Below are 16,862 nucleotides of genomic sequence, written 5' to 3' on the forward strand. Positions count from 1 at the left end.
CGTTCTTCGGATAAAATACATATTATTATTACGCGAAATGAGAGCCTGCGTCATCGAGGCAACTTTATGGAGTATTTTTATAAACAGTGCGGTGCACGTGGTATCAAAATCACATCATATTTGTTCAGATGTTAACGCAAGTCTACAGCACTAAACATGATTAAAATATTTCGCACGTCGAGCTGAGAACCGAGAAAATAAAATAACAACTTTTAGTACTGTGTGAATCTTACATGTTATATAAACGTTATAATAACACTGTATCTATTCAAACGAGAATAAAGTAGGATAATATTATGTGACGTCAACAAAGAAAGAATGGAAGTCATTTAGTTTGAGCGAGAAGGAAATTTTCTTTTTAAACGAATATTTCCGCTCGACTAACGTTTGAGCTACAGGACTGAAATCCTATTAATCAAGGAACATTGTATTCTTATTTTGTCTAGTCTTGTCCGTAGTCTCGGTTTGGGAGAGACGAATGGAGCGAAACAATCTGTCCTTCGCAACAAGTTAACGGACTCGTGTAACACGCTCACATTAATCAAGTAGATGGACAATCGTCGAGGCGCCCGCGCCACGGCACGGTCCGTACCCTGCCAACTGAGATATTCTACGCTGCGATATTAACTGTGGGATTATAATGCTGAATTACCATCCCAGAACGTACGCTCAATGTGTACTGTGAATTAATTTCATCCTCGAGAAGCCATGAAACTATTTAATGTCGCTCTACTGAAAACTAGTTTCATAGCCAACCTACTAAGATTCGTTCTTGATACTCACTATGTCTCGTTTGATATGATGAATTATGTTGGTACGAAAATCATTATGGCTTAGACATTACTCCCTAGTCTTTTCCCGAAATTTCGGTAATATTTTCTCTCCGAAAGCGTACATTTTTTCGGACAAATGGTTGCCTATTAGACTATCCAGTCCATAAGTCACGACGTTCCATTGAAGGATAGAGCGATCCGTTATTAAATATTTTTGAATGTACGTTCTTATGTAAGTATGGGTATATAAGCAGTATATAAGCAGCTGAATCAGAGCTTTTCATAGCGAAAATGCCCCTTTGATTCCTCAGTGCTAATAAAATTCACTAATGTGCGTTTGTGAGAACTTTTAATTAAGATGATTTATTATACATATGAAAACTTTCCCATAAAAATATTCAGTCATCAGTCATATAAGACAAACATATACTTAGAATGTATTAGCACATGTGTAACCAGTAAAAAATACAATTAGTGGTCGCTAGCCAAAATATTTTTAACGACTGACATATGTTGCTATTACTATGAATTAATTATAAATCATCGTGAGAACTTTTAAAAGGAATAACTAAAAGTAATTCAACCACACTATTAGAAATTAAATACTTTAACTTGTTGATAACAATTCTAATGCTGTGGTACTTATTGGACTTGTAATAAGTGTGGGAGAGCCATGTTAAGTGTGGGAGCACCACGCTTCGGCACGAATGGGCCGGCTCGACTGGAGTGATACCACGGCCTCACAGAAAACCAACGTGAAACAACGCTTGCTTTGTGTGAGTGAGGTTACTGGAAGCCCAATTACACCCCTTCCCCATGTTCCCAATTCCCGATTCTTCAACAACTCTTAAATTCCTAACCCCCAAAAGACCGACAACGCCATTAGGTGATGCGTCTACTCTTGCTGGCTTATTCCAAAAGAAAATCTTTACATCTATAACAACTTCAAAGAAAAATAAAATAAAGCTTTATGCATTCGACACACATTTTACGACAAATAGAGAACTGAAACTTTGCAAAGCAATATCTATTTGGAGCTTTATACGCTTAACGATATCTTGACTTTGAATAGTCAGTTCATACCCTTAGCAACAATTCGATATGAACATCGAACGTTATTTTGAAGTGAGTAAGGGTCTGAGGGTTGCAGAGTTGGAGTATTATAATTGACGTGTGGTCGACTACACAGTTAGTGTACCAGTGTGTTAGCTAAGCGCGGCTGTGGCGAGCTCTCCAAGTACCACTCATTTATCGTCCGCGACGTGTGGGCGGCTCGCCTCTTTGCCAAATGATAGATGGTCTCTTCACCCATCACTCACTTTTACTAACATAAAACAGATTCCAACTCGGAACTCCAATGTATTTGATAGATACCACTACCAATGAATTCCTTTGAACTTGTCCTAATAACAAAATGTGACGCACAGATGCTAAATACGCGAATGCTTAATGTAATAAATCGGATGCACATCAGTGAACACACACTATCTCACGAGTCATACAGTATGCAAATGAAAAATATGACTTATTTAACTGACTGCCTAACGTGTCACTAATACAATAATGATCGTTCCAGCAACTGTGTCCCCTAACAAACCTATTTTAAGATAGATACATGTAATTCTCCTTGTATCATAACTTTCAAAGCATCCATAAAATAAACCGTAGCGAGTGAGTTTAAAAATAATCAGATTTATGGCCGCCTCTAGCTACTTGCTCGGAAATTAAACGACAGGCATAAATATGTACTTAAGTAAAAATGAAAAGAGCGCTGTCTTTCAACAGATGGAAGGTTAAACGTAATGAGTGAAGTTCAGGATAATAGGAAGCCATTTAATATTTCACTGGATCATATTTAAAACTGAATTTCTTATATAAACAGTCATGAAATTGTAATCAGTGTGTTGAGTGACGGGAGACGTTCGCAGCTAGGTATGTGTCGGCCCTTTAATTTGGGAGCAGGCTGGCCCATTCGTCTTCCCGCTGAAACGTCAGCGTAATATTATTTATTCACAGGTGGTTGTGGTACTCGGCATGGTATTTATAATTCAGTACGTTATGTAAAATTCTATCAATGAAAACTAAGATAAGCCTAAAAGAAGATAAAACATTTTATCTCGGCCATATACACATGTAGGTCCAAAATTCATGAAACATTTATCATTAATGTATAAGTACCTTTTATATTTTGGTGCCTTTCGCAATACACATAGTATACGATTCAGTAATGACAAGGTTTTATTCTTCAGACAAGCGTGAATGTGATCTATGAGAGGTCCGAACATGTATGAGTGCTGCCGCCAGCGCACCAGATGTTGCGATTTCCGAGTACAAAAAAAGAGATATACGACGGGAAATGACTGTCAGCCTCGTTCACTAGTCATAGTTTTTCTGAGTCCGCTCCATATGTGGATATTCCTTCCTCACCCTGAGTAACGTGTACATAGAATGACTAACTATTTTCTTTTTATATGCCGTGGAAATGTATTTATTTTTATCTTGTCCACACAAGAAAGTTTAAATATCCGTGTGTAATCACAATGATATTCGTATACCTACCACCTTTCCCCCTTCAACGCGACTTTATCCGCAAGCTAACCTCAATTTTGTAATCAACGCGTAGAGATACATTTATTGTGTTTACCTTGCCTCGTATATTTGGTTAGGACACAAGCCCCCGCCTTTACAGAGTTAATTGCGATTGTAAAAGAGCGAGTGACTATCATAATAGCGATACAACCGCGCGTAAAGAATTTGTTCACGTTATTTTTGGTCAACTGCACGGGCCTAAACGAGATGTTTGTTCCAAAAATGGAATAGCGCCGCTCTCCCAGTTTATTTCCACCTACTGTTTGAAGTATCCTGTCAGCTAAATGAGTTCACCATGACAATGTTTGTGCTGCGTTATTTTGTACGCTTTATGTCCATGGTTCTTGCCGTCGGCCTCCTAATAAAGTTATCTGAGTAATGTTCGTTGTTTGTTTAGTACTTATTGTTACGATTTGTGCAGCGGAGCTGGGCGACTACGACCCGAGGCGACACGGGCTCGGCTACGTGTCTGAGTTCCGCTTGTTGGCGCACCAGACTCCGGAGCTCGAGGCGCGCGCCGCTGAAATACATCGCACACTCACGTAAGTCTCATACCGCTGCTAATTAGCTAAACATGAATTAACAGTAATTTATGCATTGTTCTAATCAATGTATTGTTGTCGACATGCATCTAAATACATCTTCTATCTCACAAACTCGTAAGGCCAATCTATACGTAGTGTTATTTATATCACAGTGTCTCTGAGAATAGACGCAGATTAATTAAGAACTTATGCGCCCGACGCGAGGAAGTCCTTCCTGTTATACGTATTATTGTCTTAATTAACTAAGGAGAAGGCAAGTTGCTAAAAATTAAGATTTCAGAGGCGCAGTTTCACGCCGAAAGCGTCGTCGTCCGCCCGCCGGAAATTAAACTTCGTCGCCTTTCTCGCCTAATTGAATGAATTTTTAACTGCGCAAAGATGCAGTCTGCGGCCAGGACGCGTCACAAAGCCGCAATTACATGCAAATTATGTGTACCTACCTACTTAACACCAAGTGAGCCGTGGCTTAGGGCGGCGACACCGGCTCGCCACGCCACCCGCGCCGTCCGGATTATTCATTGTTGCTTAGCCTTTTGTGGCCTTTTGTCCTTAATGCCTCCTATTAATTAAGGATAACAGTTTAATTGACTTTTAACTCTCTTTTCTTTTGATGAAATATTAATAACGACCCTCCTTACAGGGGAATTTCACCGGCACAAGCAGAATTGAGCTACTTGGATAAAGTGAAATGGCTTGACATGTATGGTGTGGATTTGCATCCAGTTTTGGTAAATACGCAACTGTTACATATTAAAAACATTGTTTGTTTTATTACAACTTTATTATTAATACATTGTTCTGTTTTGTGTGACAGGGTGAAGACAGTGTGGAGTATTTCCTCGGGCTGGCGCCAAGCGGTCTTTTACTGTTACGCGGAAAACACACAGTTGCAAACTATTATTGGCCGCGCGTCTCCAAACTTTATTACAAGGGACGCTACTTCATGCTTCGCGTAGCAGATAAGAATGTAAGAACTACCTTTTGACAAAAAATAACAAAGAATGTGAGTTAGACGAATAAGTAAACATTAAAATCGGGCGTTCCACTTGACCCATTTCTCGTTTCGGATCGCTGGGAGTGATAACGGGCGCACTTTGAATAGTGGTGCAAGATAGAGTCCACCTTGCCTCGCTTCCTTGAAAGACATTCGTAGGCAGGCAATTACAGATAAGTCGCGTAGAACTGAGCGCAGTATTTACAGCGCTGTGGGCACGGCGATAACGCGCGGCGCGGCGCGGCTCGGCTCGGAGCGGAGCTCCCTCAGCCACTGATTTACAGCCACACAGGCCCACGTCATCCGACTTACTTCTTACTTATCCTTTAACATGATACTTCTGTTTATTTTAAGGGCTTCTTTCAATTTTATCCAATTATCGAAATATTTCCACTAGCAGAAATGGCTCATAGAATAAATACTTTCAATTTCTACTCCATATATGTCAAATAGGTATTTAGTTACGTACCTTAATCGCACATTAACCTATAATTTTATACGTACCTACTGTATACCATAATAATGACAGTACTTTGTGATGATTTTGAACCAAAATGAAATAAGTTTAGTAATAAAAGCTACCTCTATCAAACTCTGCAGATGTTTACATTACCCTCGCTTGAACGGTTAGTTAAAGGTATTAGAATCCATATTAAATGTTTAATATCGTGTCGATACCTATTTATTGACTCGATTATACGATATTATGAAACTGAGGAGACTGTAGAGTAACGAGTTAGTATATAATTACATGAAATTATCTAAAATTGTACTAAGGAAAAGAAAAGTAATTAGGTACTAAATGGTTGCTATTATATAATCTTATAGCATAAATTGTGATACTCCAACTTTCTCAGCCTTTAGATTCATGAGCCTTTAACACTTTTATTAGGAAAAAATACTACCAAACTTCAGACAATACTTAAAAATAACACAGCATCGTATAGTAAATTTTTACTGATGACTGCCTTTTCGTAGTCGTAAAGAAATTTACGAAAATCATAAAAGATATCTCTTGAACATGAAAGAAGGTGATAAGCTCTGCAGTTTATGGCTTGTTAAATAAAATCTAGACATAATCTGGCTTATCTCGAACAAGGGTAAGGGCACAAAGAAATATATATCGCCTATGTAATGTTATAGAAATACAGTCTGACCTTCGTTTACCGAAATTGGCCGGAATCTGTTTAGGATCTTAGAAATGTTCTGAGAATAGACTTAGGTTTGTATTTTGAATAAAAATGGTAGTCAAGATAAGTATTTTTTGTATAGAAATCACTGCTATTTTTCTTTTGAAATTGACAAGGGTCTATTTCAAGTCAATCTGAGCAGGCTTTATCATTATTTTTATAGGTAAAATAGAAAGATAATATAACCCTCGATTCATTTGCCTAATATTTTTCCTAGGATCAATTTTAGGTTGCGACAGTGTGATAGTTAATTACTGAACAGTGAAATATTATTTCGCCCGAAAAGTAACTCTATTTCTTTGATTCTTAACTCTTTTTCTTTCCAATTATCAGATAACATGAGTAATCAATTTATTGCTTAACACAGAATGACACATCAACCTACGGCTTCGAGTCCCCGACGAGATCAGCCTGCCGTCACCTCTGGCGTTGCTGTTCAGACCACCACACGTTCTTCCGAATGCAGCAGACGTCACCAGCATCAGCAGATATCTTCTCATTAGGAACCAGACTGAGAACTAGGTAAAGTAAATAAAACCTCCTTTTCTTTATCTTACAATTTGCTAAAGTAATTTGTTTGTATTCTTGTCCTTAATCATGTGTAAGTTTGGGTCTTTTTTTTCTAGATCATAAGATATTTAATCATGGATTTATTGTTCCGTTGTAAATGGAACCATTGGGCAACCGGCTGCTGCGTAACGTGTAGCGGGTTCAATTCCCGCACGGACCAACTCTTTGTGTGATCCACAAATTGTTGTGACGTTTCTGGGTGTCTCACGACACAGGAGAAATCCTAGTGTGGCCCAACGGTAAAAAAACAATTGGTTGTGATTTTGTGAAGTGCTAAATCCCATTGAATACTATATCCCGGTAAATAAGAATAATTAATGTACAACTTATACTTATTCTCTGCCGGTTTCACATAATAAATTAACTTCTACGGCCCTTTCTTTTAAATACGAGTATTATTATCATAACCATTATTGTCAAACGCTGTCGGATAAATGAATGTAAAATATTAAAAAATAACTGTTTAGGAAGCAAATAAAAGAAAGGTGAAAGTTGCCGTGAGAACATTGTATTCAAATGTCAATAGTTATTGCTTATGGAAATAATTTAGAGATATTTGTTCACGTTCGTACTTGAGGCAATTAAAACATGATTAAACCAATCTACATAATTATTATTATCAATGTAAGGAAACGGGACTAAAAGTTGGTACTTTTAGTGCAGTTTTGTCACAGTTCCCATTGCAATCGGAAATTAGTCGATGACCAATAACCAGGCACAATTCTGAGCTGACAAAACTGAACAACATTTGTCTCGTAACTATAAATTTGAATCAATAATTTGTGAGATAGGAGCCAAATCCACGGGTGGTAACTGATCAGGACCACTTATCGATACCCGAGACACTCAAGAAGTAGCAAGACATTTTTAAGAAGAAATGTAGATCCGGCAGTAATCTCACTCAGACGAGTCGAGTTGAACTTACACCCGTATTCACAAACGATACTATGCGGTCTCTTAGTGCGCGCGAGCGCACAGGGCCCCTAAATCTAATTCATAAACAATACTTGAGTGACAGCTGGTACTATGCGTCCTTCAAAATGAACGCACAGCTAAAGTAGCCTGCCAGCTGTTTTAAGCAACGCATAGCCATTGTCAATGGCAATAGATGTCACAAGGTTTATTTCTTGTAAGAGAAATATAAGTATTTTTCGGACAGACAGACAGTTGTGTTTAGGGATCCCGATTTTGTTATTGTATCCATATTTGTGAATATAAAACCAACACAAATATTAACAAAATTGTTCTTGGATACCGGTAACTGTTTATGTTTTGACGTTGTTGTATGACAACTCAAAATTGTTCTTGGATACCGGTAACTATTTATATTTTGACGTTGTTGTATGACAACTCAAAATTGTTCTTGGTTACCGGTAACTGTTTATGTTTTGACGTTGTTGTATGACAACTGATATGAACGTCAAGCAGCGACGTGAAATACGCAACATACGAGAACCAATCACAGAGCTCTATTCAACGCTACGGGTTTGCTTAGACAAGGGTCGCTTAAGTATCGTTTATGAATTGAAAGGCTTGCCAGATGTTACGCAGTAATAAATGCCTTACTTCGCAGAGCGTTGCTACTTCACTGAGGAAAGTATCGTTTGTGAATACGGGTGTTAATCTCCTAGTTTAACAGTCACTTTAACCCGGAAAACCGTTCGTACCTCCTTATTTATGAATTTGTACTAATTATTTATTTATTTGTCCAGTGGCAGAGGATCAAGGCCCCGTCCTCCGCCCGCGTTCACGCGGACCCCATCCCGTCGTATCGCGCGACCGCAACACGCTTCGCACGCATCGCTTAATGATGGTATTCATGTTCATTTAAACTACCTTTTAACCACATTTTTGTGTTCAATTTCTGATATTTCAGTTGTATTGTCTTGATGAAGAGAGAAAAAAATAAATCTTTTAATTTTTTTTGGTGATACGCTTCAACAACTCTAAGTTTTCCTATGACTAGTTGGAAAGCAAAGCCTGTTTTCATATTTTCATTGTTAAAAAAATATTAGTATTTTCAAGATTGTTATTGTTGTAACTGTAACTTTAATAAAAAAAAACTCGACCTAGATATTAATTAAGTCAGTGTTGCTCACATAACACTTAATTTACATCTATAACTTCACTTGTATCTAAACTTACACTTTCTTCCAGTGCCAAAACTAGAAGACTTGAGAATAAAAGACTGTCCCCCAGAAATCAAACAACCTACCTCAGTACATCGGCCAAACTCGTAAGTACATTAGCTAACTTCACTAAATTAATTATAGTTGTGTCCCCAACAGTGTGCGTCCTCTACCAAAAAGGTTTCAGCAATCTTTTTTGTGGAAGATTTTTAGATACTTTCACTTACGCACTTATTTTCTTAGGATTTCATATTTAAGGTACAATATTACACAAATACCAAAAAAAAAAAAAAATGCTCATAATATCAAATTCTGAGCATTCCTCGTTGTGTATAAGCTAAAATATCTAATATATTATATGTACTTAAAACTGAAATTAAAACTCATTTATACTTTAATACGAACAAATTATAAACTTCTATATAATTACTTACTTCTCAACTTCCTTCCTCAGCATTTCCATTTGCAACGATTAGATTTGATGTACTATACTAAAGAAACAATTATCTCAATATTATTATTTTTTTACTCGTATCTTGTGCACCAGGCTTCGAATCAGTGGCGAAGTGTTGGGTGTCGAAGTTCCCGCGGTGGGAGGATCCCCAAGATCCACTCGGTCTGCTCCAACCAGACGTGGTCTCTACTCCGCATCACCTACTGCCACCAGACCACCACCGGCTCCAAGACATCGATCAGCATCAGTTGATTCACAGAGCTCCAATGATTCACGTTCCAATCGCAAGTAAGTTTAAGTGTTGCTCCTATGGTGTTGCGGGTGTCCATGGGCGGCGCTGATCGCTTACCATCAGATGACTAGTTTGCCTTCGTTGCCACCTATTCCATAAAAAAGTGATACTCAATTATTGAAGCGTAACACATAAAAAATGTTTGTAAGAATACACACTAAGTAACAGTCGTAATGATTAATGGTTACCAGAGAAAGAAACATTTTAACTAAGCTCTATAAAGTCTGACAGAGAACCTTATATATTTAATAGTCTAGACCTGAATTCTTTAAACGTCCTTGTTACGAGTAGATTTGGGCTGAGAAAAAATCCTTTTTAATCTAAAACCGTTTTATTTATATCCATAAAACGCGAACTTTACTTAGGCATATCTTACGTTCTTATTTTAAGTCAGAAATAATATAAATGTTATTTTAAAACGAAATTCGAGAATCATTATAATTTTAATCAAGTTCGATACTTTTTATAACAAGACGGGAAAATTGTAGCAGGATTGAATCTATCAGGGGTTTTTTAAACATCGAATAAAAAATGGTTGTGCGGAGTTAGTTACCTCTATATATCGTCAGTAGGGGTAACTCTCTGGAGTCCCCCTGTTATGTAAGTATACTGGGCGAGCGGGTGTACCACCCGCATACTCCTTTATATGTCTTGAAGCTGTAATCACTAGTTTTATGTTTATTAGATCATAATGTTTCCTCTACAAAGCGCCTTTCCTCGAAGCACGTAGGACCCGTTGCTTTCTTACGACTTTGTTACCGCTTGGAAAGTTTTGCTCGGTGAATAATGGTGGCCTCTCTTTAACTTTCCAACTAAAATTCAAAATCCATTATTATCACGCGGCAACTTTTGTCAGTCTTCATTTTTTTACGTCAATGTTCGTTGCCTAAAGTTTTCTTGATAGGTACATGTTACGAAGAAGACACTTCTGTAGATTGGGTTACGAAATGCGATTATTAAAACTTTGGACAACCTTTTATTTAGCAATTTACTGATTATATTCGTAAGATATATTTATAGAACCTACTTTAAACATGAAAAGGAACTTACTCATACGAATTAGGCGAAACAATCCCTTTATGCTAATAACTGACTCATTGTGTTTTGTATGTAGACATAAACATCGTTCACGAAGACAGCAATCAGACGCTGAAAGTGAACTATCTCGAGGCTCAGGCCGGTCAGGACGACGACACCGACGTCATCGGTCCAGACATAAGCACGAGTCCGGCTCCGAGAGGGATGACTCACAGCCAGATACCAAGTTAGTAAATTACCAATTAAGTTCTTCCACGGCATACCGTAACAATTTTAGTAAAAAAACCTGGTTTAATAAATTATTAAGAACTTTAATACACTTACATGCAATGTTCTCACCAAAATGTAAACCAGGTCAGCCATAAACGTAACTTTGAATTTACAGAGAATACGAACTGGTTGATTCGGAATCGCAATGGAAGGAAGTCCTACGACAAACCACTGTCGGCAGCGGAGTTCAAGTAAGTTCGGAAGATTTGTCAAAATGTACGAGCCAGTAAGCAAAAGCGTTGATGTTAAATGAAATATTTGTGTAGGTCGCAAACGTTCGTCGTTCACAAATGGAGCCAGAGACTGGGACACATCGATCATCGCACCGACACCGGCGACATAGAAAACATCGGTATAATTACTGCCATTGTTATCTCATTATACGACCTCACCTTTTACCACCTGAGCTAATTCTCACAATTCATTCTCATTAGGTCTCGGTCGGGCTCCCCCAACGACAAGAAATGGTTGCCAAGTGAGTTGAAACAACACTTGGAGTTCTCATTAGTAGACACAACCGGTATGACCGAGGAACAACTGAAGGAAATACCGTACACCGTTGTTCAGACCAGCCACGCGCGGCAGACTAAGCTTCGAACTTCTTCAAAGCATCGACAGTAAGAATTTCTCTCGTTGTAAACATTCTTGAAACATAATTTCTTGCACTCCATTTAACGGTTTTTATCTCTTGTAGAGCTGAACATGGATCATTAGCAAGACGAGATAAAAGTTCGTCATCTCATGGCAAAAATATCCATGATAGTCATAACCAGGGATCCCTTCGATCTAGCTCTAGCACACTCAGCACGCACCGGACCGGCCACGAGAAACATGGAAGGTACGCGCCGCATCCCATAAACTATGATTTATTGTCGAAATATGGATGATTTACGTTATGGGTTTTTGCAGACGTGTTTATCCGAGCTACGATGAACCCGTGGGGAGGACGGGCGATGATTTCTTGACAAATAACGGATACAAAGGCAATGTGACGCCGATCTCGAACAACAACAACCCCTACAGCCCCGTTACCAACAGCAACAGTAACAGCTCAAGCGGTGAGCTGATTGGCAGTGCGCGTGTCTCACACGAACACACCGACTCAGGGCTCGGAGCAGATCAGGACTACGCGTACTCTTCGGAGAGGTGATTATAATCTAATGTCATATCAGTTCTGGAAACTTTACTGAACTACACTTTTGTCTCTATGCTTTCAAAATCAAACCTACAAAAAATATATGTATGGTATAAGGATATAAGTTTACATCAGCGGTTACTAAGGGTTTTCGAAATTACGAAGAATTAATTACACATGACGAGTGACCCTGTTGTATTACTTCGGCAGCCGGCGAGTGGAAACTGATGTAAGGCCCATGTCTGTCGGGTGCAGGTCCAGCGACAGTGCCAAGTGCGGAGCTGGAGGATCTTCACGGACGGCGCCTGTGAGTAGGCAGTGGGCGATGGGCGAGGCTGGTTTGCGGGAGGCGCGGGGCGCGGGCGGGGGTGGCGGTGGCGCGGTCACTCGCCGGCCTCCTGCGGCTCCGGGGCGCGCGCGCGCCTCCGTGTCGGGCTCGCAGCGCTCGCTGCTGTCGGTGGCCAGCGACTCAGCCACCGCGCGCCGCCCCCGCGACCTCGCGCCGCGCTACCCTCACCCAGCCGACGGGGGCTTTTCTCTCTTCGTGAGTGGGCGCTTTGCTTTCTAACATGTCTTCCGCTCACCGACGGCTCTTGTCTCCACTTGTTCTTAACAGAGCTCAAAGCTAATAAAACCAGAACCATATGGATGAAACTCTTATATCCGATATCAATTCAAATAAATCTGCAACTTTTTAATTTTCATCTATAAGTGTATCATATCATAAAAAAATGCAGATTAACAAGGGCCGTCGGGATAATCTGCAGCTCCTGTTTCTGGGTCGCTGATAAAGCTAACAGTGTACAGGTTGCTGTAAAACGAGAATATTTTATACGAGCAGAAATAATTATGTACAATTTTTAGGATACTACTTAAATGAAAATGTTACTAAGTACTACGTAAGCGTAGAATAGAAGAGACTTGCGTAGGTTAGCCTAATTTAACTGACGAACTTTTGATGTAGATTTATTTACTTGTATTTATTTTCTTATATTTCAAGGATACTTTCAAGACTTCTATTTGCTTAAGGGGCTTATAATTTTACAGAGTGCTACAGTTGTTCGTTAATATTGTGACCTGGAGTTTGTACAGTTATATGAAAAACCGAATGGCACCACTTTAGCACTGTGTACGCGCCTATACTTGGGGACTTGATATCGTATATATTCACTGTTTAAACATGTATAAAGCTATAGGGTGTGCACAGGTAGTTTGTCTAGCGTGTATGATTATTGGGATGCAGAGACATGCTAGCAACAACAACATATTGGTGGGCGAGAGCGGGTCGCTGGCTCGGCGGTACGCGCGGCCGACGCGGGAGTCGCGCGACCACAACGCGAACGTGGCGCGCACGCACTCGCGGCTCGCGCACCACCGACACGACAACACCCTCGACATTATCCTTAAACCTCTCATAGAAAGCACGCAGTAAGTAAGGCACGCACCGACGATCCTCCATGTTTGTGTCGCAACACCATGTTTGTAGCGGAATGAGTAGCTGCACGTACCCTTGGTTTGTTCGTTGTTATGTTTGTTTTGTTTTGTCTTTGCATGCTGGTGACGGTGTAGTGGTGATCGTGTTACAGTAGACTAACCCCTAACTAACCTAACACTAACCGTCAATGTTTAGTGTCACTACAGCCGATTGTGTTACAATTTGTGTTACTTTTATGTTGCACCTTGTTGTGATTAAAATGTTGGTAACCGCATTTGTTGCGAATAAATATATTTACAGGATGTTTATTAATACAAACATGTTTTACAATTCGAATGTAATAAACAACGGATGGCAGTCCCCAAACACAGTTATGGAAGCACGCCGTTATCATTTTTCTTTTAGAAGAAAGATATATGTAATGGTAAGAAAACTCATATTCCGATTGTGTATGAACCCAGGCTGCAGAGCAACTGAGTACGGCAAACGAAGCGACATCTGGTGTCAGTAGCGGAGGTGACACACCTGGCAACGGAAACAAACCTGCCGGCGCTGCTGAAATGAGCACAGAACTATAAACGATTCCAAATTTTTGTTATCATTCTAGTTTCTATTAGACAAAAAAATTAGGTCACCATTTATTTAAGAAATATCTTTTTAAATGAAACAGAACGTTTTAAGTATTTCTTATTTTTCTCTTAAGAAATAAAAGTGTTCTTATTTTGAGAGAAACAGTCATGACAATCGTTGGTAATTGGCCTAATTTCATTGTCCACAATTATAGTTCAATTCGTTTTTATTGTAAACGGCTATTAGGTACTCATTTCCATCTTTCTATGATCGATAATACTCACGGTAATATTAATTTATTATCCTGACGTGTTATTTTCATGTTATATAGTTAAAATTGGGTTTTTGAAAAACCCCAACCTTAGGCTATAGTTCAACAGTATTTTTATAAAACCTTTTATAATAATGACATAGGTTAATCATCGATATTTTGGAGTCAATCAAAGATTCATCCTGTATATTCAAATAGTCTCATTTTAGTCGAATATTTTTCTGAAATATGAATAAAAATGTAGTTACAATTAATAGGTACTAAAGAAAATAATGTAGAAGTTTGAAACTTATTATTGTTTTCAGTTACTTTATTTCATATTTTATTTCAAATGTAAATAATATTTTTATTTTGTAAATAAATCTTTAAAATTGTGTCTTCGTAATATTTCAATGTGAAAGCAGCATATTTAAATAACAAAAGTATCTTGTGCCAAAGATTTTGTGAAGGAAAAATCAGTTACGGATAATTGTTTATATTTCTTTGTGAATTAGGAAACAATTTATCACCAAGTTTACCATTTCACATAGATACCAACTTCGAAACGTACGTGTGAGTTTATAACTTTGTTATTACCTCCACTTATAAAAAAAAGAACAAGTCGAAAATCTACCAACTTTAAGAAAATAATTACTATATCGGATATTTATTTATTCAATCGTTTACAACGGGTATTAATTAACGTATTTTACCATTCTCATTATTATAAGTGATCGACGTACACAAAATCTTGTACAGTTGTTATGTAGCTTAGTGTTAACAAGGTAATTTAGTCTCTAGTTGCTAAAGTAACTGTCTATTGAAAACAGAAAACAATAAACACAAGTTTAAGGTCCAAAATACAATGTCTCTTTGTCACAAAATCTACAGAAACGAGCAAAGGAACTGAGTAAAGTATGATTTTAAACAAAATTCATGGATTTATAAAAATAGTTTGCTTAACATTTTCATGTGAAAGTTTGAAATTTTCCGACCGAAGCGAGTCACTTTTACCTTTTTGCAATGTCGCATGTTGAGCTGGCATTACCAAGCGACTGCTATCGGGTGCCACTTAAGGGCGCGTATGGGAATGTGAGGGAAGGGTTGCAAGGATCGTATACCTTAGAACTCAGAGTACACTTTACGCGCCCTATAAAAAGACTCATTCAATAAAAGAAACTAACAGTTACACCATTATATTAAATTGTCTCCTCCGCTGTAAATAATCCTAGATAATTAAGATGTAAATAAATTTCAATATTACGCATCGATATGCTCAGGTTTCGATACAACATTGTAGCTATCTTACCTGCAGCCAATTCTCATGTCAGCTGCAGTACATCCGAACTCCCATGATATGTAATTGATACTCCCGAATGATGCGATTAGTCGGTCAAATTGTGTATTGTCAAGACTGATAAGATTGCGACTGTATTGCTACTCACACAATTTTTGTAACCGATTATAACAGTTTGTATGTATTTTTTCAAAATCGTTTCGATTGTTCGCATTAAACGATCTATATCATTTTGTGTGTTATTTCTTGTTCGACGCCTCCTAATGACTGCTATAGTATGCTGAGCCGTCTCTTTGTAACGTAAATCTATAAAATGACGTCATAAAGGCCGTTTATTAATCTACTTATTATTAATGAGCGCCATACAGCATCGCAAATGATTTATCGATTATCTGACAAAGAGTCTGGCTCTGGCATTAATTAAGCCGTTCTGTCTCAGATATCGGCTGCGTCCGACCGCCATTAACACTAATGAGGATGATTTGGTACCGTTGCCCGACGAGTGTTTTGGCTGTAAAAATATATGTCAACAACTCGATAAACAATAATAAACCGCATACTTTCATAACGACAAATTATTTTATATTGTGGGAATCATTGACCTGCAAAAGCCCGGGTTCTAGGTATTCGTTAACGAAAATGTAGCTGTGGACATTTTATTGACCACTAATTGTGTAAGTATGTAACAAAACGCTCAATTAATTTTGTGTAACAGTCCGCAAACGTATTTAGTTACAAGTAATTAAAACCATCATGGTTGGTCATTGTGTACTGAACCAACCTTTGTCAAACCAACCAAACTCGAGTTACAAAAACTGGAAAAAGTCACGAGTTAGTTTGTCACCCCTGTCTGCCTAGTTCGGAAACAAAACTACGAGAAGTTCTATCAACGTCGCTTCTGTTCCGTCGACGAGTAAAATTAAATATCGTGCAACACATTGGCTGTGATCCCCGCATCTAAAATCCGGCTAATTGAGCGAACGCGTCACTCGGGCCCAATTTGCCTGCATGAAAGCAAAAGACAAAATAAGTTGGCGCAGTCTATCAAAGCTCCGATGTCCACTATTCGGCGAAGGGTGAAAACTCATTACCCGTAATGAAAGGGTTCCCGGGGCGTGTATGATTACTAGTTAATTGGAAGGCGGCAAATCAGGGGGTGACCAGATAAAGTTACCTTATTCATACAAAGTGTCTGTTAACCATAAATCTTTGGTAACTTTAGCTTTTTGCTAGACGATTTCTTTATCTTGACGATAAATACATATACATTTTCTTCGCTACTATAATTATTTTTAACACAATATCAATCAAATATTCTTTACATAAACTCA

At 38.4% G+C, this 16,862-nt stretch overlaps 1 protein-coding gene across 8 annotated transcripts in view; it reads left to right on the plus strand.

Moving 5' to 3' along the window:
• Nucleotides 1–15,761, plus strand: part of LOC118274325 (band 4.1-like protein 4) — a 54,418-nt gene extending 38,657 nt beyond the window's left edge. For 2 of the 8 annotated variants that reach the window (XM_050698605.1, XM_035591790.2), the window contains exons 6-21: nucleotides 3,784–3,904; nucleotides 4,548–4,635; nucleotides 4,722–4,874; nucleotides 6,459–6,613; nucleotides 8,374–8,474; nucleotides 8,819–8,897; nucleotides 9,338–9,532; nucleotides 10,651–10,800; nucleotides 10,960–11,035; nucleotides 11,111–11,196; nucleotides 11,279–11,461; nucleotides 11,539–11,682; nucleotides 11,754–11,990; nucleotides 12,190–12,523; nucleotides 13,223–13,407; nucleotides 13,876–15,761. In XM_050698605.1, the coding sequence (XP_050554562.1) occupies nucleotides 3,784–3,904; nucleotides 4,548–4,635; nucleotides 4,722–4,874; nucleotides 6,459–6,613; nucleotides 8,374–8,474; nucleotides 8,819–8,897; nucleotides 9,338–9,532; nucleotides 10,651–10,800; nucleotides 10,960–11,035; nucleotides 11,111–11,196; nucleotides 11,279–11,461; nucleotides 11,539–11,682; nucleotides 11,754–11,990; nucleotides 12,190–12,523; nucleotides 13,223–13,407; nucleotides 13,876–13,891 (2,303 nt within the window). In that variant the 3' untranslated portion in view covers nucleotides 13,892–15,761. The remainder of the gene's footprint in view (nucleotides 1–3,783; nucleotides 3,905–4,547; nucleotides 4,636–4,721; nucleotides 4,875–6,458; nucleotides 6,614–8,373; nucleotides 8,475–8,818; nucleotides 8,898–9,337; nucleotides 9,533–10,650; nucleotides 10,801–10,959; nucleotides 11,036–11,110; nucleotides 11,197–11,278; nucleotides 11,462–11,538; nucleotides 11,683–11,753; nucleotides 11,991–12,189; nucleotides 12,524–13,222; nucleotides 13,408–13,875) is intronic. The other 6 variants (XM_035591810.2, XM_035591798.2, XM_035591814.2 and 3 more) reach the window with 6 other exon arrangements.
• The last annotated feature ends 1,101 nt before the right edge of the window (nucleotides 15,762–16,862 follow it).

Source organism: Spodoptera frugiperda, chromosome 15, assembly GCF_023101765.2.
Source record: "Spodoptera frugiperda isolate SF20-4 chromosome 15, AGI-APGP_CSIRO_Sfru_2.0, whole genome shotgun sequence".
Classification (NCBI taxonomy): Eukaryota; Metazoa; Arthropoda; class Insecta; order Lepidoptera; family Noctuidae; genus Spodoptera; species Spodoptera frugiperda.